At 42.9% G+C, this 24,010-nt stretch overlaps 1 protein-coding gene and 1 long non-coding RNA gene across 2 annotated transcripts in view; both read left to right on the top strand.

Annotated features, from left to right (window-relative positions):
- Positions 1 to 18,208, top strand: part of LOC144806101 (uncharacterized) — a 76,776-nt gene extending 58,568 nt beyond the window's left edge. The window contains exons 2-3 of the long non-coding RNA XR_013605691.1: positions 16,237 to 16,308; positions 17,663 to 18,208. This is a non-coding gene — a long non-coding RNA (uncharacterized LOC144806101). The remainder of the gene's footprint in view (positions 1 to 16,236; positions 16,309 to 17,662) is intronic.
- Positions 18,209 to 18,500: 292 nt separating this feature from the next.
- Positions 18,501 to 24,010, top strand: part of LOC144806095 (uncharacterized) — a 144,444-nt gene continuing 138,934 nt past the window's right edge. The window contains exons 1-2 of the mRNA XM_078672532.1: positions 18,501 to 20,149; positions 22,582 to 22,652. Of these exons, the coding sequence (XP_078528658.1) occupies positions 18,776 to 20,149; positions 22,582 to 22,652 (1,445 nt within the window). The 5' untranslated portion in view covers positions 18,501 to 18,775. The remainder of the gene's footprint in view (positions 20,150 to 22,581; positions 22,653 to 24,010) is intronic.

Here is a 24,010-nt window from a genome sequence, read left to right as displayed (position 1 = left end):
CTACACCAAGAAGCTCTCCAGGACCTAGGGAAGCTACTGCTCGAACTCCCAGAAGGGGAACTAATCGTAGGAGGCGATTTCAATGCAGTACTGGACACAACAATTGATCGACAACCCCCTCGTGAGACTTCTAGATCTAATCACCTGTTTAAAGACTTCCTAGAAGCACTGGGACTGGTGGATATGTGGAAACGTAAGCATCCTCATGACCGCCAATGCACATTTCACTCGGGAGCCCATAATAGTCTCTCCAGGATAGACTACATGTTAACTCTAGCGGTCCCCCCATAGAAGATATCAGTCATAGAACACCTCCCCCGGGGGATATCAGATCATTCCCCGATACAACTCAGCTATACAACGCAACCCACTAGGCGACAAAGAATATTCCCGATATATCCGGGGTATCTCAAAAATAGAATGATTTTGAAGGCCCTAACAACCTCCACCACACACTACTTTGACGAAAACCCGAAATCAGTAGACTCCCCCTCAGTCCTCTGGGAGGCATACAAGAAAGTGGTTAGAGGACAAGCCATCTCCAATATCACTAGGCACAAAAGAGAACAAAGGGCAACCATCGAGTCACTAGAAACGGCTCTCCAAACCGCAGAACTGGCAGATACATCGGACACCACAGACGAAACAGCGCACACCCTAACACTGGCTTCACAAGAATACAGAGCATACGCAGAAGTCATGACCAAAACAAGACTGACCGACACACTGCATAGGGTCTACGAACTGGGGGACAAAACGGGGAAAATGCTTGCATGGCTTGAGGGAAATGACAGGGCGAATAGGTGGATTGCTACATTGGAACTCCCAGATGGCACACACACGACTTCTCCCACACGCATAGTAGAAGAACTAGCCACCTACTACGAGACCGTATACATCGCACGCTGTGGGGTGACGGAGGAGGACAGCATGGCATTCCTCCAAGACATACCCCTGACCACATTGTCTCCAGAGGACGCACAAGCGCTTGAGGATGAATTAACAGGGGAGGAATTAGGGAAGGCCCTCGCGGCACTACACACTGGAAAGGCCCTAGGTCCAAATGGTTTACCAGTTGAACTTTATAAAACACTGGCTCGACAGCTCATTCCATACATGCTTCCCATGTATAATGATTGTTTGGAAAAAGGCACACTCACAACTGACCAAAGACTGGCCACCATTGTCTCAGTGCACAAACCTGGCAAACCGCCTGACCAACCGTCCTCATATAGACCTATCTCCCTAATGAACGTAGATGCAAAAGTCCTAGCAAAGCTCCTAGCCCTCCGACTACAGCCCCACCTCACGACATTAATACACCCGGACCAATCGGGCTTTATGCCCGGGAGAAATACATCCCTTAACCTGAGACGTATCCATGGAATCATACACCGCATTCCAATGCTACGGGAAGATGCGGCCATTCTGTCCCTGGATGCGACAATGGCCTTTGACCTTGTAGAATGGCTATTCCTGTTTGCTGTACTTAGGAAAATGGGGTTTGGTCCAAGGTTTTGTGGCTGGATTAGACTCCTCTACACTGCCCCCCTGGCACAAGTAGTTGCAAATGGCCATACATCACATACAATTACATTGGGGCGCGGAATGAGACAGGGATGCCCTCTATCCCCACTCCTTTTTGCGCTAATCTTGGAACCATTAGCGGTGAAAATCCGTCTTGACCCTCAAATCAGGGGGATAACTTGGGGGACGGGATGGGAGGACCGCATCTCTCTATATGCGGATGACGTATTGATCTATCTAATGCCCCCTACCGCATCCCTGACAGTCCTAATGGACATACTCAACTCCTACAGTGAGGTGTCAGGATATACCATTAATTGGACAAAATCACTCCTGTATGTCCTACTAGGTCAGCCACCCATACTACCCCCAGACTGTACCCTACAAACGGTCACCAGAGGTTTCAAATACCTAGGAATATACATCACGCCTCAGGAATCGACTTTTATAGAAGAAAACTTGATGAAACCTCTACAGAGGCTGAAAGCAGATGTCACCCATTGGCGCTCTTTGCCACTGACACTGCTAGGGAGGGCAGCACTATTTAAGATGTTGTCACTCCCGAGATTCATATATATTTTACAAAACACACCCCGTCTGGTCCCTCTCACATATTTCAAATCAATAGACGCAGAAGTTTCTTCTTTCCTTTGGGACGGAAAACCGGCTCGCATATCACACTCCAAACTGTCCCGCTCCTGGTATGATGGGGGAATCGCCCTACCCAATGTTAAACTATACTACTGGGCGGCGCAATTGATGGTAGTGAACCAGTAGATACATGCTCCACAACAAGACCCAGCCTTCCGCCTTGACAGGACTGTACTGCCCCCAGACCAGCATCTGAAGGCGCTCTATACCAACAAGCGACGCCACACGTTTACAGGCCCAACAGCCCACACGGTCAAGATATGGCACGCAGCGCAGAGGGCCCTGGGTTGGGAGGGAGTGCTCACACTAGCCACACCGCTTTGGGACACGCGCCGTCTTGGTACCCTGGCAAATACTAAGGGTTTCAGGCAATGGGACCTTATTGGCATCTCTAAGATAGGTGACTTGTGGAAAGGGGGGGCAGTCATTACGTTCCCCACCCTTCAAGAACAATACGGGATGGCAGACATGGAGCGGTATCGATACGCGCAAATCAAACACGCATTACAGAGCGCCATTCCGACAGGTACAACACTCGCAGAATCCTCCCCACTAGAGGACAGACTCCTCACTGACCACCTAGACAAGAAAGCGATCTCGCTCACATACCAGAAATTAATCAACAATCTCCCAGACCCCACGGTAGTTCTCCGTAGCAAATGGGAGGTGGAATTAGGAGACATAGAGGATGAAGACTGGCTACATGCCCTAGCATCGGCCAGAGAGGCCTCCATACCATCACGGCTTAAACTAGTCCAACTAAAAATATTACACAGAATATATTATTCCCGCACAATCTTACATAGATTGGGCCGCACACCAGACCCAAATTGCATGCGAGGATGTGGCTCCTCGGGAACATTCTTTCACATCTTATGGGACTGTCCAAAGATACAGCTATACTGGGACCAAGTTCTGTCAGAAATCTCAGAGGCATCTGGGGTGGAACTGCAGAGAGAACCTAGATGTTGTTTGTTAAATATTTGGTCACCGACTGATCTGAATCGAGGATTGCAGATATGGGCTACACTGGGTCTAGCTCTGGTGAAACGAAACATCGCCAGAAAGTGGGGTTCTGGAATGGTGCCATCATGCGCACAGTGGGGAAACAACATGGACACAGCTATGGTAGCGGAAAAGGCGGTGTATGTTCATAGGGGTTGCCTCAAGAAATGGTCCAAGATATGGGGGAAATGGAACGAACACCGAGGACACATATTTGATTCCCCACCAGAACTGTATGATCCTGAAGCAAGTCCATAAGGGGAGAGACCATAGCATATTACGATTGTATTGAATGTTTGTTTTTGTTGGAGGGGAAGTGAGGTATTAATTTTTGGTTGTTGATATCAATGATTGAGGGGAGCACTGAGTTCAGACCTGTAAGGCGAGAGGAACATCCTCGGAGGAACAAGCACTTCCAGAACTCACACTGCGAGATACTACGGGAACCAAATGAATATACGAATAATCTGATAAATAAGAATGTGATAAATGGAATGTAATGATATATTTATGATCATACGAACTGTATACTTTTGCGAACTGTACTTAAATAACAATGGTGTTGTGTAACTTGATGAAAAGCTCAATAAAATGTTAAATAAAAAAAATTAAAAAATTCCTGCTACGAGTCCCAAAAGAAGAGGCAGGCCGCCAAATAATGAATGCACAAAATTCGGGAAAATGTTCAGGACTGCTTCAAATGGTGCTAATAGCCCTGAAAAATTGTCTTAAATATATGTGCGATGCCACTGGTATCAGACATATTAAAAATCTGACCTAATACTTCTTCGAAATGTACGGGGCAATTTGTTGATAATAGGGAGTGTATCTCTGCCGCTGTCCTTGCAACCTGCAGATCATACGTCTCTTTGGACGAGGTTAAAGGCACAGTTGTCTGTAAAAGAATAGACTTCATCCTGCTTAAAGTATCAATTTGAATAGAAGAGATATTCAGAGAAGGCCAAAGTGTTGCCTCCATGTCTGGATTGCTGATAGGATACAATACTTGCATACAGCAAACGACCCTGGATGTGACGGTTACGATATAGGCTTTTCCGAGCACCATGCCACAACAGCTGTGGTCACTTATTAGAACGTAACTGCAGTTGGAAAGCTGTCTGAAAAAAGGTTCTATCTGTGTTGCAGGAGTGCCGTGCAGATGACATGAAAGGTTATTCGATGAACCTTCGCAGGCTCCATGCAAGTTAATACCTTGACACATAAGTGTACCGCTTAGTGATTGTTTACAATTGTTACCACTAAGGAATACCTCTTTATTTCTCCCACTCCAACATCTATGAGTGTAAGGTAATTTCCAGGTTGATTTGATGTATCCTTTACCCAACCTTTCATACAAGCCGGCTGGTATATATTTTTGGCAATACTTAAACTGGAAAGTTGTTATCGGAATTGTAATAATTCCGTGTATTATCCATTCAATGACAGGTCTCTCTGACATTGTCATTGGTAATCTCTCAAGTTTTTCAATGCTCAGAATCATATAGTCTGCTCCTTTTTGTGCCAAACTGAATTGTTTATCAGTAAGGTTAAAGATAGAGAATAATGACGTTGTGTTGATTAGACGCCATGGCACGTAGCCTGAACGCAGGTTTTGCAACGTCCAGCCTAGCTGTACAATAGAACGTAATTGGGACTGACCATGTAGTAACATTAGCAAGTCCTGCTCTATTATATCAATAGCAGATGATACAATACTGTCCAATGAATAAATCCTGGAGGACAGAGTCGTTAACCCATTGTCCACTACAGAAAGTGATTTTTCCAAATTTATACGATCAATTTCTCGTATTTATTCTGCAGTTTCAATTTGTATTACTTTCCAAGCTTCGTTGTAAGCAGCGTATATACCGGCGTATATGAAACGTTTTTGACGCTGTTTGCGAGGTCCCATTATGAAATCTCGCAAGTCAGCACCGTCTTTAAGTAAAGTCAAGTGTTGCTTAATTTCTGGCAGTGTGGATTTCTGTAGCCTTTCAAGGCAGAGTTTTCCTACACTATATGTTGTAACTATCCCTGGATGTTGTCTCTGGGAATATCTTGGGTCTGACCTGTTCTGTTTGAACCCCTGTGTTTTGTTCAGGAATTTATCTTGACAGTTATTAGTGTCTGTGGGCCAGATCAACCATTTTTTCCAATCAGGATTTGTTCTGTTTTGGTGTAAAATATGGGATACGTCTACCTCCATATCTGTAGTACTACTATCATCAGGTATGGGTGTTGGAATAGATGGTTTGTTTAAATCTTTAATCTTGGCTAAACCAAGACAGGTTGTCTGTTGAATGGTGTCATTCAGGAATATCATTTGTTCTGGGATCACGCAGGCTCTAAATAATGCTTCTAGACCTTGTACCTGCCAGTCTTTTGGCCCCCAGATAGTTTTTGTTTCAATGTTATTTTTTCCAAAATTCAAAACCAATTGTAGACATTTTATCATAAAATTTTTCAGAATAAATCATTTTAGTATTTGTCAACATTGTTTTCATTCCTGTCTTATTTGTCATTTATAAAATAAAACGTTTCTGAATCACTGTTGTTAAACCCTGAGAAGTATGTGAATTTCTCAACAAAATGTTTTCGAGCTGCCCTTCGGCGGTGTTGGACAATATTCCCATTGATTATAAGTTAAAACCTTTCTAGGTTGAGCAGATTTATGCAAATAGTGATGACCATAGTGGTTAAAACAGTACATTTCTTCATAGTTCGATGAACCCTGTAAATAATCATGTTCTGTAAATTTTGCTGACATTACCAAATCTGACATCATATTATTAATATTTTCAAGGTCCCAATCAACAGAGAAAGTACTTGGTGTCACAAAGTCACTTAAGGAAACCTTAAATTGATGAGGATATTTCAAGAGCTCAATCGGGCCATAGATGTCATACTCCGTTTTGTCCCATGCTACCCCACCGGGTATTGGATTGGCTGTGATGTTTACTGGTGACAGTTCTCTTTTCTCGATGTGAGAGGATCTGTGAGGCTTTAGGACCAAGTTGATGTTCTGACTTGCTGTGTCCATTGTACTATATTTTCCATCAATAAATCTACCCAAACATAAAACCATGATGAGCCAAAGGAGGAGGAAAAGTACACCTAACACAATCCAAAATTCAATCCATGGTGAAACCAGATATGTTTCTTTTAGTTGATGAAAAAGTTCAGTTATTTTTTCTTTGAAAGTTTTTGTTGCTGGCATTTCTTCATGCTCACTTGGATTATAAGAAAAGTCATCGAAGTTGACGAAGTAGCCAGATGCAGTTCTGTCAATTGTTGGAATTGTTTCAGGATTTTCATTTGTCTTTGCATTTTTTTGGTTTCATTAGCATAGTCTGAAGCTACATCATTGTAGACTGGTGTTTCTTGACGAACTGTTGCAATTTGGGTTTCAAGAGGCACAAGTTCCATGGCGTTGTTGCATAGTCCATTTTTGTTCACTGTAGGTTTATCAAAGGTGATTAGTCTCTCAGTTTGAACCTCTTGGATTGTAGCAAGATTTGGTCTTCTACTATTTCTTGGGAGTCCACTGGGCCTACTACTTATTATTGGCCACATGATTGTGGTTTTACCAGGTCGATGGATACAACTCTGTTCTCCTTTTTACCAGCAAGGGGCGGTAGTACTACTGATCTTGTTCAGCTGACAGCTAAGACAGGTACTGCTGTTCTGTAAGAAGGCCCAAATACCTTCTTCACCGAAACCTTTTCTCTGACTAGATCCCCAATCTTTGTAATCCAGACAGGTCTTGCTGGGAGAGGTGGTTTCTCTTCAGTGGCTGTTGGCTTTAACTTTATGTTACTAAGACTTCTTCTTGTTTCATTTAAGTCCTGTAAAACAGCCAAATGATCTTTGATATCAAAAGCTTTTTCTTTCACCACTGAAGTCTGACAATCTAAGTCCTGGACTTTCATTCTAGTGCCGAACAATAGTTCGTAAGGAGTGATACCTTGTAGAGAATTTCTTGGCAGATTGTTAAGACCAAGTTGGACACTTATTAGATGTTTGACCCACCCATCACCCGAACCTAATACCCTCGCCGTTATAGATTGCTTTATGTCACGTTTTTTTCTTTCCACTACCGCATTTCCCTCAGGATGGAAGGGACTAGAGTACCGCAATGCAATGCCCATGCTGGCCATGGCCTCTTTGTAAGCTCGAGAGCTAAACGCAGGACCCTGGTCAGAATGTAGCATGCCGATTGCGTATATGCCGATAAAGACTCGCAAATCTTTTATAACAGTTCTGGCGTCAGCCGAGTGCTGGTATCTACATCTTAAGGGAATCTAGTCTTAATAATTATGGCATCGCTGATATCTTTCTGGACGTTTGCGTATAGATAGCCTTATGATTTCTAATAGTGGTATCTGGGCTGGTTTCTGGTCCGGTTCACAACTGCGATCTCTATTGCAGTTGTGACAAGCCATTGCAAAGTTAAAAACATGCAGGCTCATTCCTCGGCCACCAGTATTCTGATTCTAATTCAATCAGGGATTTTAAGATCTCTTGGCGCCTCAGACCCTGTCCCATGTGTGCTTCTTGAATCAAGTAAGCCCTCCGGTTCGTGTTTGGAATTGCTCTATCCCCCACTCCAGGGATTTGAGCAAAAGGAACGGAGTTTGCATCAATTATGTATGTATTATTGAGTGGATAGCCTAGAGGTAATGCCGCATAGTCGCCTTTTAATGAGGCTTTTACTGCCAGCCTGGTTTCTCCATCTATGTCTTTTTCAGAACTTTTTTTGTGGCTACGGAAGCCAGTTGAACTGCTGCCGCTGAGGCTCTATCATCCAATGAATTCCCTGCAACGTGAACGCCATCACGTCGATGACTCAGTGTATGTATCACGTGAGTCTTTTGTAGTTCTTTCTGTAAAAGAACTACTTGTTCCCAAAGCTTTCTATGTTTTATTGTGGCACCTGTGTCATCTTTGTAACCGTTCTTGATCCATGTCTGCATGTCATTATTGTAAGACCTGACGCAGAAATGCGAATCACACTATGTTAGTGTCGGGAATTCGCGATCAGCATTTTCAAGCGCCATCTTTAAAGATTTTATTTCAGCTCGCTGAGCTGTACAGTTTCTGAGTGATTCAGTTTTGGTGATCATTGGTCTAAATTTACCTAAGCGCCAGCGACCTTTAACAATCGCGCACGTGTGATAGTAAACTTGTTTGTCCACAACGTAGTGTTGTGCAAATCTGTCCGTGTAGATTACACAGGAATACTGTTCTAGAGGCAGAATTTTGATTGGCAGAGGATATTCCTGTTCATATTCTAGATGATCTAGTTTTTTCATTTTCGGATCAAAATAGTGTTTCACGTCTTCTGCAGCAAGAGAATTTTCCTATTGTATCCATTTTGGATCTAATGCCACAGCATTTAGATTGTGTGGGCTTGTTAATGCCTCAAGGGCTGATTCTGCTGTTAAAAAAGATATGTTTCTCCCTTGGACTAGGGCTCTTTCTTTTGCTACAGCAGTTTGAACCGCAGTTAGAATTTTTTCAGTAAAACTGAATTTCATTTCCGCTTGTGTGTACAAATGTGATTTGTAAGCTATTGGTACCGTTTCTCCCTCATTAGAGGTCAGGTACGTGAATCCGCATCTTCCTGGGATGACTCGGAATACAAGGTTGCGTATGTTTTCGCGTGTTTGCAGTTTTGTTTTTGTTAACATGTCTGTTTGTAATGATCTTAAGATTTCTGTGTGTTTTTGAGTCCAATTATTTTGTTTGAAATCAGGTTTTATTAATTCGTTGAGAGGTTTCACCCTCTCTGCATAATTTAGAATTTATGTTCTTCCGAACTTCAGAAAACCTAGTATTGATTGTAAGTTCTTCAGCGTTTTTGGAGCTTGGAGTACAGCACACTTCTCTAAGAAGTTGTCTGCTAGGCTTTTGCCTTCACTTGATAATTCATATCCTAAAAACAGGACAGTTAGATGGGCAATTCGAGACTTCTTAAAGTTGAATTTGTACCCTTCAGCTGCGAACCCAAGTATAATGGTATTCACTCTTTTCAAGTGAGTCTCCAGGTCGTCGTCTGTAAGATAGATGTCATCGACATATGACAATGCTTCATCATCATATATTTGTAGTAACTCTGTTACCCTGGCTGAGAATAATCCTGGGCTATTCTTGAATCCCTGTGGGAGTCGACAGAATTGTTTTTGCGACCCCATTGTTGAGAAAGCGGTCAAATACCTGCTTTCAGGTGCAATGTTTTAACAAAAGAAGCCATTTGAGATATCTAATGTCGTCTTATATTTTTTGCGCACGATGTTATTCATTAGTGCTGCACTGTGTGAGTTTTGTACTGCAAATGTTTTGCAACATGAGTTAAGGTGTCTGTAGTCCAAAACTAGACAATATGAATCGTCTGGCTTGGAGACAGGAAACAAAGGATTGTTCATTTGCGAGGTGCATGTTTCAATCACCCCCTGATATTCAAGTTGATCTAAGATCTCCCTGACTTGTTTTTTAGCTTCTTGCTTAACAGGATACTGCCTTTGTGCAGTAGGTTGATTTTTTAACTGGATTTTATGGTGAGGAGAATCCTCATCCCATCCTACGTGATTTTTATATAATGCAGGAGCTTGTGCCACTGCCCATTTTCTTGCCAATGTGTATTTTTTATGAATTGGAATGTTATTTGAGAAGGCAGGCATAATTATTTCTTCGCCATGAGGGCACTCCCTGACAAACTCTGGTGGCCAGTTTTTCTCAGCTAACAGGATGTCATAGCCTTTCGAAAGGTTATCCCAAAAGAGACCCCTTACTTTCCTAGCTTTGTCCCCTTCTATACGTAATGTTATTTCGTATAACTTATGGGGTTTGCTAACTCTGGTGTCTGCAGTTTCCACTTGAATGTATTCATTCGTGTTCACTGTCTCCAGAAGATTCATCAGGATCTTGCGAGCTATGGTCACTTCTGCTGCGCTGTCTAGCATTGTCTGGGTCCACTCTCCGTTTTTCAGTTGTGTCCTCAGAATCCTCGGCATGTTTTATTTTAACACTAGCTACCTTCTTCTTTGGAAATTTTAATTTCTTACTTTGATGAGCAGGTTCCTTGTCTTTGGACTTGACGTGCTCTTCTTTCTGTTCTGACCGTCCTCTTCTTTCCGATTTCTGTGAGGAAGTCTGAAAAGATCGAGAGGGACGTGTATCAGTGTCTTGATATCTGTCCGGTTTTTTCAAATTATCCCTATTCCTATAATTGTATCTTTTCTCAGAGGGCTCCATCTGGGGAGACTTGCCTCCTCGTTCTATAGATCTATCTCTTCGTTGAGGAGACTTTCCTCTGGACTGGAATCGTTTTTCTCTGGGAGTGGATTGTTTATTACCCTCCCAACTCTTTTTTGGAGTGTTGAGATTATTTTTAATAAATCTTTTTTCAGGATTGTCAGTTAGTTGGGGTTTTACTGGTTTCCCACCCAAACTATCTCTACCTAATTCTTCATAGGATTTTTCTAAGATTTTGGCAAGTTCAAATGGTTGTTCTGCTATATCTGTTTCTTTCAATTTCTGGTGGATCGCCAAAGATGCTGCTTCTCCTTTTATGTTGGCTAGTAGTATAGCCGAGACTTGCTTAAAGTCTTTCAGTAATTTCATACCTAGATTTAAAGCAGGCTCTGGACCGTATTCATTTTGAATTTGGCTTAGTACGTCTGGTATAACCGCCATAGACGGAACACCATGTGTTTTTGTGTAAATTGAAGCAAAGACTGTGCCCCAAGTGTCACAGTCCTCCACATGTGGTGCGATCCTCATTGGAAGACAGATAGTCAGAATTCTGTGTTTCTCATAAGGTGTAGTATCAGGAAATACTGCCTCTATTTGAGTAATTATCTGAGCTAACCAGAATGGAATCTGTTCCCGTTTTGCGGGAATTTTGCCAATCGCTGATTGTATATTTTGTGGAGTTATCATATTTATGTTCCCCTGCTGAGGGGTGGTCTGTGGAATTTTTATTGCTGTTTGGACTGTTGAAGTCCGCATTACATATTGGACCAATTGTCTATGTATTTTAATTAGCAGTTTTAGCTGAGCTAAAAGCTCTCAGTCTGACATCTTTTCAATGTCAGGATGTGGTGTGTAGCTGGCTAGAACCGGCCACGTGGCTCCTGGTCTACCTAGTGGACCGAGCCTGGTGATGTGATTTTGATGTTTTAGGGCGCCATTAAACCAGAGCAGGTGCTCTTGGTAAGTTAGTGGGATTTCAACGTCCTCGAAAGGAGCGTATTCATCCGGAGGTTCCTCTATTTTGTAATAGTCGAAGACTTGTGTTACAGCGTGTGCTGCTGGAAAGTGTATCCATGAATAGAATACCTCTGTCTGCCGATATTCATGGGCCTCTACCACGAATATGACTGTAACACCTCTCGATGATAGTCCATTGAGTTTAATAGTTATGGTTCTTCTTACATTGACCGGAATGATTATAGCATTCGGGTCTTCATCTTGAAGACTTGTGTCCTCAGTTAGTAGTTGAGTTGCTAAAGCAGCTTCTCTTTCTTCATCACTTTCTGGCATTTTTTGTGACAGAAAGTTTTTTTTTTCTTTTATGCAGAACAAGTTTCAAGGGAAACCAAGATTAGGTGCACAATATTTTGGAATACTTTATCCTTCAACGTTGACTAAACCAAAAACTAATACATAGGATTCTCATCCTACTATGTTTCAGCGGATATTAACCTTTTACCCACTCCAGACGTCTATTGGAGTTTTTTACGGGAAAAATGGGTCTGTGTGAAAAGCACGACTGAGTTACTCTAGCGTCTTGCGTCTTGCGTTAGATTATCGCCTTACCAAACGTTGGGCGCCATGTAGTGTAGTTCCTATTTTCCCAATAGGCTCTGTGCATTGGAATAATATAGACAGCAGTTTAGACGTAGGACTGAGGGTATCTAGGTCTCTAGTGACTATATTAAACTTAATTAATTTTGCCAGCTAGCTCAGAGGTCACTAGAAACTACACTACATGGCTCCCTACGTTGGGCGCCATGTAGTGTAGTTCCTATTTTCCCAATAGGCTCTGCGCATTGGAATAATATAGACAGCAGTTTAGACGTAGGACTGGGGTTATCTAGGTCTCTACTGACTATATTAAACTTAATTAATGTTGCCAGCTAGCTCAGAGGTCACTAGAAACTTTCTCGAGTGAACAAGGAGGCGTTAACTTCCCTGAATAGACAAGAAGGGATTAGGTTCTGACAACCGTATAAACATGACAACTTTGCTCCCTCAGAATAAGAGTGTATCTCCAGAGTCGTGTGAAAACAATAGACAACAATTTCACTCAGTCAATCGTGCATGCTTTAGTTTCACCAGAGTGCAGAGAAAGAGAGAGACTGGAGGCTTGGATTTGTTTAAAGAACACGTTGTACTTTCTAGGAATCCATGGGAGTAGCCTTGCCGTATTAGTACTGCATTGGCTATGACTAAATATGGACATGATTCTTATGCCTTTATAAGGATATGATTTGTTATAACCACATAAGGGCATGAATCGGGAATATTTAATTAGGGTCCTAGATCGATTCACAACACCAGAACCAGTCTTGAACACATGCGCAGACAATTTGTTAACGCTGTCCTGCAGAGGGGCAAGCACCTGGGCAATGGCCGAAGAAAGGCGCTTGTCAACTTCTGCAGGAGTGCGTGCCTGGGGGGTGCGGCATCTCAGCAGAGTGAGCTGATACATAGTCATGGTCAGAAGGTGACTACATATTTAATGAGGGCCGAGCACCCATAAACAGATACACCCCACTAAATTATAAAAGGCTCCCCCAACACGAGTGCCTCTAGAAACAGGTGAGTAACCAAAATGTTAGACTTCAATGTACTACAGAAGTGGCTGTGAAGACTTTCACATATATTCAAACTTTTTTTTTTTAATACAACCAGGCCACGCTTATTATTAAAGGGCAAAGCCCGTAAAACAGACCGCCATGCGGTGTCAGTGCTGGGGGGGAGGCAGAGCAACACAACAGACGAAGCACCAGAAGCCTCGGAGTGTTTCACCACACGCGCGCGAAGAATGCTGTGGTGAAGCTGAAGCACCGGCCGCGCGTCTACGGAAAGACAGCACCGCACGGCACACTGGCTAAACAGAGACGCTCAAGCCAAGCCTACCGCGTCAGCTACACAGTGGGAGAAACCCGCAAGCAATACAATATAAATAAAAGCTGTCACACAAGGAAACTGCCCCCGCAAGTCCCAAATTCGCAGTTAAGAATGTGCAAAGGGACTTAACTGAGGGCAGCAATGAAGAAAGAGGACGGACTTCGTCGAGGGAGCTGCTTTATGTATTCGGCTGGACTATGATTGGTGGACTGGGTCCCATGGTTACTGTTGTGCCTCATGGGATATGTAGTTGGCAGCCTGTGTTTTTTCTATTTCTTCTAACTTGCTGTTAATAAAATGAAGAAAGGACATGCATAATCCTCGCCTCCGCTTCCTGACATAGAATTCAGGATTTCAACAAAATCCTTTAGTGATTAATAAGGATTTTCCATAACTTGCATCCACACTAGGAGTTTCTACTGGACTGAATCAGACACAATGACAGCGCCTGAGACGGGAGAAGGATTGCATGGTTGGTGCAGTCCTAGAGGTCACCCAGAGTGGCCCTTTTGTAGAAGAAGTAAATGGGAATCCAGCATCACTTTTAATCATTAAATGTGCTACCCGTTCCACAGTCAGACTGACAGGAGCTCCCAACCCACCCCTCTTGGGAAAGGAGTCCAAGTTGTAGGCATTTCTAATAAACAACTGATGAGCGGTCAGCAAATGTTCCCGTACAAATTGGGTCAATGATGAATGGCCAGAAACTTGTTAGGGAATAACCGTGTAAATTGACTTGAGCAATTTACTGTACACCGGATGGTGTTGGTATTCAAACACAATGTGAAGACTCTAAATTACATTCGGCAACTCGAGAGTTAATTTGTTTCCAGGCTTTACATAAGAGTATTTAACTCCAGATTTAAATTGCACAGTAAATCAAAAGGCTTGGAATTTTACAGGAAAGAAATGTGAATTTATTGAAAGTGCAGAGCCAGCTTAAATCACGGCGAAACCGAATGCAGTGTGTCCACACACTCCTCAGTACAACCATACACGTGAAGCAGAGGAGGGCATATACCTGTCATTGATAACATTTTTAAGCAAGGCATTCTAAAAGAAGAGATATGGAGCCCATGTAACTCTACTATCACGGGAATTAAATAAACAGGTAGAAAAAGGAGGATAGTAAAGGACCTGAGAAGAATTAATACTATTGTTGTCCCATGTTGCTGTATTGTATGGTAGAACATGCAAGATCCAATTCCAATCTCCTGCTTTAAGGTGAAGAGTCATAATTAATTATTCATTTTGTAGGTGTGTTTTATTAAATTACATTTTGTTGTGCTATGTTTTCATGAACATTCATTAGTTGTTGTCATTTTTACCTCATCATGAACCATGTCAATAATGTGTTCTCTCTGTCTAAAAACTTATAAAATGTACTGTTTTGGGATATTTGTTGCAATTGTTTTATTTTACCCTTTTCCAAAATGCAGACTACATGTCACTCCTCTTACTGATTTTGTACGTAAGAACTTTTCCTTGATTTTGAACTAAGCAGATTCTATGTCAGTTTGCTATTTGATATTATAGAAAAAGGTTTTCTTATTTCTTATCACACATGTGTTGTGGTGGTCTGTCTATTGACTTTACATCTAGAGTTATATCTGAGTCTGGCTTTTAATATAATTTAGAGGTTAACTGAATGTGATCCTTCTGCAAATATTATGATGATTATTTCTCTGACTAAGTAACCATTACTTTAAATCTTTAATATGACCTTACTGCTTGCTGTAACTCCAAAGCTAAATGCAAGTGCCTTTACCAAGGGAACGGTCCTTTAATGGGCAGTTTTGCCTGCTACGGCTGACTATAAGGTCATTACACTGTTTGCCCATGAGGGCAGAATGTGTTAATTAATATAATAAAGGTGTCCCAGAGACCGAGGGGGTCGAAACACCTCCGGTACTCCGAAACCTTTGTTTCACAGTTGTTGCTGTGAATGTGAAACAGTTAAAAGCCGCATGCAGAACCACAGGGGTGAAATGTTGAACAGTCACAGCAATAGCTGTGAAAGGAGGCTGAAGTCAGACCCTGGTTCTGCCTGGGCTCAGCTAAACTGTTTTCATCATTCAGTTGAGCCGGGGAGATGCAGGAGATGAGCAGACCCCCCCTCTTCCTTCTTAGATACCAGTGACACTACGAGCTATGAGAGGAGGAAGGGGGGAGGCTCCTGTGTGCCCCGCTGCAGGCTCTATCTTCTGCCTTCTCCTGCTCAAACCATATATTTCAGAGAGGCAGAGGCTGTGTATAAGGACATTGTAATGTTGAGAGCAGCGGGCCTATATCAGGTTGAATAGGCTGCTGCTGCTCCATTGTCTTCAATGGAGGTCTCAACATTTCAATGTTCCAAGTTTTGTCTCGTGAAGGATTTATTTATGCTGACCCTCCGCATCATCCCTTCAGATAAGTTATCGATAAAAAGCACCAACACGTTGATGCTTTGTTGCTTCCATTGCTCAGCATTCAAACTCTGCATCAGCTTGAGCTTGAATTACTGTTGCCCAGAGAGCATGGTTTGTTTAAATCTAAGAGTCTGGTTCACTGATTTATGAACGGTGGACAGAATTATGTACAAGGACATTAACATACCTTTGTAAACCAGATTGTTTTGATTTGCAAGTTTCATGGTCTGTAAATGGAAAGATGGGGGTTATGAAGACGTGGACTGGGTTGTTAGGGTTTGTTCTCTGAGACTGTGGGTGCACTCTATATTCACAGAGACCTTTTCCAGTGAGGGATCATGGCTCTTGAACCAAAAAAAAAAAATGTATTCCTAACCAGAGTTGCTTGACAATGGCATCCAGAGAACAAGAGATTCTTTTGTTTTGTAAGTTCAGGACGGTTATTTGTAAAATGGGATGAAGTGTGATTGTCGTCTGATGCACAACCATTTCTTTCCTTCCTTTCAAGGTATTCTGGGCTGACCAGGCAGTGCAGCGGGCTGCCACCCTTCGGAAGAACAAAATATAATATAACTGTCAAGTAAGGATTCCTATAACTCTACATTTCCTCTACCCCTGTTTCTTCTTTCTCTATTCCCTTTCTTGATCTCTGTTTTTTTTGTCTCTTCAGCTTCCACATTTGACTCCCTCTGTGCACTATTCTTGTTGTTATCAAACTTCTGATAATCACCTGATGGATCCACATTCCTCCTGGTACATGTTGGGAGTGTAGTGCAGCTCCAGTTCATTTTAGGTCAGTTTTACCCACCAGTTCCTTAACAATTGGCACATCTGTCTCCTCTTCCAGACCATATGATACCATCCTCCCTCTGTCTGTTCTTTCTGCGTATTTTCTCTCTGGATCTGACTTCCATCTCTTGGCGTCCTCCCATCCTTCCCTTTTTTGTCCTGTCTACTACACGCAAAAGACACAGTACATGTGTGTGGACACACATGCACACAGGGCTTGCTTTAGGGTGGTGCGACCGGTGGAACTGCACCTGGTGCTGACCTTGGAGGCACTGTATTTAGAAGTAACTTATGGGTTCACAAGCATCTGCTGAAGAGTAGGGGTGGGAGGAATTTGAGTAGTCGCGCTACACAAAGCTTGGCGAAACGGTAAAAAATCTCTGCGAGCACGAAAAAGTTCTGCAAACACACGGAATTGCTTGTTCCGCCCGTTCGCATCGCTTTTTTCCTGTTCGCGAATGCTGTTTGCGTGCTCGGGGAGAAATATCTCGCAAACAAGCATTTTGAAAGCGCAAGCAAGCAAAAAATTCCTCAAAACCATCGAATCGCAGAATTTTTGGCAATTCCGTGTTCTCTGCAGAACGCGAAATTACCCAGATTCCGCAAATTCCACGAGCAGAATTTACCACCCAGGCCTACTGCGGAGTTTCCTACGCCTGACCCCTGTGGTGAAAGTGGAAGATAGCCTTTTTTCTCTTTCCTCTGTTTTGTGTTTTTCTTTTTTTTACCCTTTTTGGTTTCCTTTGCTGTTGTGCTGTTCAATAAAATGTCCCTTCCTAGGTCACTGGAAAAAGGATTAGATTAACAGTCTAGGTGGGCAGGGGAGTAAATAACATCTAGTAATTTATTACAAGAATGACAAATATCTCACTATGTTCACAGCCGTTGCCACAGAAATTGCAATTTGATAGTGTGGCTGCTTCTGAGAATCTGTGTTTCTTTCTTAAATATTTACTTCTTTTGCTCTCACATCCTTGATTTCCAGTGATCCCAAGCTCCCGATCAACACTGTTTCACCACTATCAGAAATGCAACTCAAACTGATTTCCTATCTTGTTTTTGTTAATGCTTTCTTTGTGCAAAGTATACAGTCACAAATATTTTGTCTTTTTGTTCATTTACAATTTTTGACTCCATTTCTACAGGCGACAGAAGCATGAACAGAAAAAAGAAGGTTTAAATTTAGTGAAACACAACGAAAAGGATTATTTCAAGGAAAGTTAAAACATTCTCGAGCTCTAGAGAAGAAACACATTCTATGTGCCAGGAATGGTGAGGATGTTGGAGCGGAAGAAACTGGTGAATGTGAAAGTTGTCAACTCCCTAAAGCAAAATTATCATAAATGTTTACCAAGTGTCAGTAACTGAGAGTAAGGAGAACATTGGCCACAACTGATACCCACACAGAGCACTTGAGAAAACTCAGTGTTGTAAATTCTGTTTGATGGTTTATGAGAAAGTCATTGGAGACTTAAACCCTCCCCAACAGATTAGCATCCGTAGACGTGTTGTGATGTGACAGAACTGTCAAAAAGACTAATATCCCCGATTTACAAGTGCAAGCTTTTGACTCCGTCTCCTGTGATTCAGAGGAGATTAAAGATTGTTTAAAAGAAACAAATTGTAAATGCTCTTTCTTAGATATTGTTTCTGCAAAGATGCCGGATTATCATTTCCAATATAGGAAGATTTTCCCCCACCAACTCTGTCTCTTGGGTTGATCCGAGTAGTTTCAAGTTGTCCTGTAACTTCCAAAGTGGATCATGTACCTGTCTTAACCATTGAACAAAAAAAGCATATACTGGCACAGAAAGTATAAAAGAGGTCAGTGTTACACTATTGATAATTCATAAACCACCCTGGCATGCCCTAATTACCTGCCATTACTTGTATGAACAAACATACTTAACAGGCAAACACTAAAGCCCAAAGACCTTATCAGTGCCTTTAAAACTCCTAAATCAAATGTGATAAACTAGAATAACTAAATGAGACAAATTAAACTAGATAGAATTCACCCGGGCATAACTTGGAGAAAATGAATCCATGAGGGGCCTCTTAATCAATACAAGGGGTTCCTCAGTGAAAGTTTATAAGACAAGTTAGATCGGTGCCTTTAAAGGTAGGAAAATGATCTCCAGGAAAAACTATAATTAGTTAAATACATATGTTAAGAAGAGCATCTGAAATGTATTTTAGAAGTTAATGCTGAGTTGTAACAAACAAGTACATGATCAGAAATCAGAGTCAGTCTTAAGATGGCATGTATCCAGGAACAAACCCAACTTGGAGAAACAAACTACAAGAGCAATGACTGTGAGAACAGCTTTAGTCATCAATCCCACCTCACTAAACATGAGAAAACTAGCTCTGGACGAAAACCCTATCAGTGTCCAGAATGCCAGAAAGGCTTCACTCGCAAATACAACCTTACTGTACATGAAAGAACCCACACTGGGCATAAACCGTATCAGTGCTCTGAATGCTGTAAAAGCTTCAGTACCAAATCCAATCTCACTTTACATGAAAGAACTCACACTGGACAAAAACCGTATCAGTGCTCTGAATGCTGTAAAAGCTTCAGTACCAAATCCAATCTCACTTTACATGAAAGAACTCACACTGGACAAAAACCGTATCAGTGCTCTGAATGCTATAAAAGCTTCAGTACCAAATCCAATCTCACTTTACATGAAAGAACTCACACTGGACAAAAACCTTATCCGTGCTCTGAATGCTGCAAAAGTTTCACTCGCAAATCCAGTCTCACTTTACATGAAGGAACCCACACTGGACAAAAACAGTATCAGTGCTCTGAATGCTGTAAAAGCTTCAGTACCAAATCCAATCTCACTTTACATGAAAAAACTCACACTGGACAAAAACCATATCAGTGCTCCACGTGCCAAAAAAGCTTCAGTTTTTGTGGCAGTCTGATTCGACATCAGCGAACTCACACTGAACAAAAACCTTATCAGTGCTCTGAATGCTGTAAAAGCTTCAGTACCAAATCCAATCTCACTTTACATGAGAGAACTCACACTGGACAAAAACCATATCAGTGCTCTGAATGCTGTAAAAGCTTCAGTACCAAATCCAATCTCACTCTACATGAAAGAACTCACACGGGACAAAAACCACATCAGTGCTCCACGTGCCAAAAAAGCTTCAGTTTTCGTGGCAGTCTGATTCAACATCAGCGAACTCACACTGAACAAAAACCTTATCAGTGCTCTGAATGCTGGAAAAGCTTCAGTCATAAATCCAGCCTTACTGTACATGAAAGAGCCCACACTGGGTATAAACCGTATCAGTGCTCTGAATGCCAAAACAGTTTCTATTACAAATCCAGTTTAACTCAACATCAGAGAATCCATACTGGGCTCAAACCGTATCAGTGCTCTGAATGCTGTAAAAGCTTCAGAACCAAATCCAATCTCACTTCACATGAAAGAACCCACACTCGGTATAAACTGTATCAGTGCTCTGAATGCTGTAAAAGCTTCAGGCAGAAATCCAACCTTACTGTACATGAGAGAACCCACACTGGGCTCAAACCGTATCAGTGTTCTGAATCCCAGAAAAGCTTCAGTCATAAAATAACTTTCACTCACCACGAGGGAACTCACACTGTGAAAAAACCTGATTAGCTCTCTGAATGCTGAAAAAGTCGGAAATCTGGTCTCACTCAACCTGCGAGAACTTACCTGGAAAAAACCTTGTCATTGTTCTGAATGCCTGGGAAGCGTCAGCTGGAGATTCAATTTCATTCAACAAGAGAGAACACACAATGAGAAAAGAAATGACCCGTACTCTCAATGTGACAAAAACTTCAGTTGTAACTGTAATCTTTCTACATAAGAGAGACAATGTGGGAGAATAAAAGGTGCTCACTGTGAACCCTGAGGAGGAGCTTTCAGCATCACAAAACATCTACATGAAGCAGCCACAAAGACACCGCTCCATTGATTGTCCAACAAACCGTCTACTGGGAAAAACACACAGCGAGGGATGGAAATGCTTGAATTAAACTCATTCCTTTGTAAACATTCAGTGTGTTTTGCTCCCTGAGTATTTATAAGCAGAGCTCTGACCCACAAAGGCCATTTGATCCTGAACTTTGAGGCCACGCTGCTAGATTCAGGAATTAATGTAACCTCAAACTGTTTCCAGCATTAATGAGCCTCACCAGGGGGCTGCAGCAGGAGTCCCTGTGTCATAGGTCTCTATGGGACCAACATCTGTTCTGTGCCACGTAGGGCTGAAAGCTAAAGGTGATAGATGGACTGGTAGTTAATCTCTGCAACATCCCGCCACATCATTCTCCAGTCTCTGTGCCACTAAAGACAAGGCCAACCATATGCAAACCATTCTTGGGCCACCCTAGATAGTCCTAATGACTTCTGTTCCGAGGAGACATGGCCTCATATTACAAAGATCCACTTTAGCTGCCTCTTTCCATGTTCTTTTTGCTACTAATGGAACCTGCTTCCCATCTGCTGAGGACAGTTCCACAAGCTTTACAATCACATCAGATACACCCAAGAGAGTCTCACAGATAATCAGGCCTATTCAGAAACTACCGTAGCACGACTACAATACAAGAAAATGCGATTCACAAACTACGTGCAGTCGTTCTGCCTCTCCTTGGATATTTGGAGGGGTATTTATAAAGCGCTGCGTTCGCTCCGAAAGGAGCATCATGGCGCTGAGTAATCCTTGAGGCCAGGTCGCAGAGGGTAAAGGAGGGAGGCTAAATGGAAGCTTTGGAGCGTTCGTCGGGGAGATTGAAAATCCATGTTTTGAGAAGTTTTCTAAACGGTATCTCAAGAGTCTGATGTCTTAGGTGAATGGGCATGCTGTTCCAGGCTTTGATAGCCAGGGAGCTTAGGGTTTTACCTCCTTTAGACTTCAGGTTAAACCTGGTAGGGATCATGAGATTTTCTTGGGCAGAGCGGAGGGAGCGACTCGGATTGTAGTGTGGGAAACGTCTAGTGAGGTAAGCAGGGCCTGTTTTGTTGTAGGCCCGAAAAGCAACAATGAGAATTTTGAAAAGTATTCTCTTGTGCAGGGGGAGCCAATGTAAGGTCTTTAGGGCTGCAGAGATTGAGGATTTGCGAGGTAATTTTAAGACCAGGACGGGCAGCAGTATGTAGAACACTTTGGAGTTTGGAGAGGGTGTACTTCTTGGTCCCTGCAAGGAGGCCGTTGCAGTAGTCCACGCGCGAAAGAATGAGGGCCACTGCAACGGTTTTTCTAGAATCTAAGGGGAGGAAGTCAAAAAACTTTCTGAGGGATTTGATTATGCCGAAGCATCTGCCGGCCATGGTCGTGGCATGATGGTCAAATGAAAGATCAGAGTCGAAGAGTACCCCGAGATTTCTAGCGGTAGAGACGGTCTGGGGGGGGCGGCAGAATTCTCAGGCCACCAGAGAGCAGGACAGAAAGAGGCGTTCTTTCCGATGGGGAGGATCTCTGTTTTATTTGAGTTACAGCGGAGGTGGTTGGAGTCCATCCATTGGAATACAGCAGTTAGGCAATGTTTAAGATTGAGCTCAGCATTGTTGGAGTTGTCGTCCAGGGGGATGATCAGCTGAGTATCATCGGCATATGATGTGACAGTTATGCCGAATGATTCAATCAGGGTGAGGAGAGGGATGAGATAGACATTAAAAAGAAGGGGACTAAGGATGGACCCTTGGGGCACTCCGGAGGAGACTGTTTTCTCTTTAGATTGAAAGGGGCCCAGGGCGACAATTTGGGACCTGTCACTGAGAAAAGATCTGATCCATGATAGGGCTGAGTCTGAGATTCCGATATCCCTTAATCTGTTGATCAGAATGGAATGGGATATGGTGTCGAATGCTGCCGTGAGGTCGAGAAGGATTAGAATGGCCTTCTTCCTTTGATCTTGCAGCGTTTTGATGGTGTCGGTTAGTTCAATTAAAGCGGTTTCGGTTGAATGTTTAGGCCGAAACCCGGATTGTTGAGGGTGAAGTAGGTTGTGGGTTTCCAGAAAGGATTTAAGTTCTTTGTGGACTAATTGTTCTGTTATTTTTCCCAGAGCGGGGAGAAGGGTGATAGGACGGAGATTGGTCAAGTCCACTGGGGATTTATTAGCCTTTTTCATAAGCGGTTTGACAACACCCCTTTTCCATAAGCGAGGGACGGATCCAGCCCTGAGAGACAGGTTGATAATGTCATTGATGATGGGGTTTATCTCATCAATGATCTGATGGAGGATCTTGGGAGGGCATGGGTCGGAAGGGGAGCCGGATTTGCACGAGAGAATGGCATCTCTGGTTTGGGCCAGGGTGACCGGGGTGAAGTTTTTGAGACTATCCGCTGTCGAGCAAGGTTGATCTGAATTGGGAGGTGCATCAACCGTTTGGGGGGGGGGGGGGAAAGCTTTTTTGGATAGCGGTGATTTTTTCATCAAAGTATTCAGAGATCTTGTCGCATAGCTCTTGGGAAGGGGGGATTTCGGGTTGGAGGGTTTTGGGATGAGTGAAAGTCTTTACTATCGTGAATAGAGTTTTTTGTTTTTGACTGGCTTCATTGATGGCTTTTACGTAAAACACCCTCTTGGCCGTTTTGATGGCAGAGAGATAGTTTTTCCTCTGGAGGATATAGTTGCGGCGGTTGTCTTTGCCATAAGTTCGACGCCATTTGCGCTCGGCTTTCCTGCAGATTAGATGTGCGGAGGCTAAGTCAGGTGTGAACCAGGGAGCGTTGTTTTTAGTAATTTTCTGTACTCTGTCATGGCGGCTGGTGGGGCTCCGTTTAATAATTTCTTGTGAAAGACAGTTTTGGAAGAGGTCGGCATCACTTTCGATGTTACCAGATAGAGGGGGGGAATGGGCTTGGGAGATGGGATTGGTGATGAGATTTTGTTGGACGGTTTTCCAATTGACAGAGTGACCGCGGTGGGAATTGGATTTATTGATAGATGGAGGGCAGCTACTGGGGATGTGGAATGGGATCAGGCTGTGATCAGTCCATATCTGGGGCAGGGAGGGCAAGGTGGTGAGAGAAGGGAAATTAGTGCAGACACCATCTAAGGTATGACCTAGTGAGTGGGTAGGCAGCGTGACAATTTGTTGTAGTTGGAAAATTTCAAGTGTTTGAAGAAAATTTCTCGTTTGAGGATCGATGGGGGACTCAAGAGGCAGATTAAAGTCTCCTAGAAGGGTGAAATGTGGGTAACGAAGTAGGAAGTGGCCCAGAGCATCGTTGAGGGAGTCGAGAAATTTAGAGGCGTTGCCGGGAGGGCGATAAATCAGACCTCCTGATAGGGACAGGGATTCGCTGAGTTTGATGGAGAAGCCCAATCCCTCTGAGTCTGAGAGTGGGTCGAGGCTGAAGGTGTGACAGTTAAACGTGTTCTTCAAGATAAGTGCGACACCTCCTCCTCTTCCTTTCAATCTGTCCTGTCTGTAGAAGGAGTAACCCTGGGGGAGAGCTACGGCTATGTCAGGGTTGCTGTCTTCTGT

Source organism: Lissotriton helveticus (assembly GCF_964261635.1).
Source record: "Lissotriton helveticus chromosome 1_1 unlocalized genomic scaffold, aLisHel1.1 SUPER_1_unloc_45, whole genome shotgun sequence".
Taxonomy (NCBI): Eukaryota; Metazoa; Chordata; class Amphibia; order Caudata; family Salamandridae; genus Lissotriton; species Lissotriton helveticus.
Note: the sequence above shows the minus strand (reverse complement) of the source record. Positions and strands in the feature narration are given on the sequence as shown.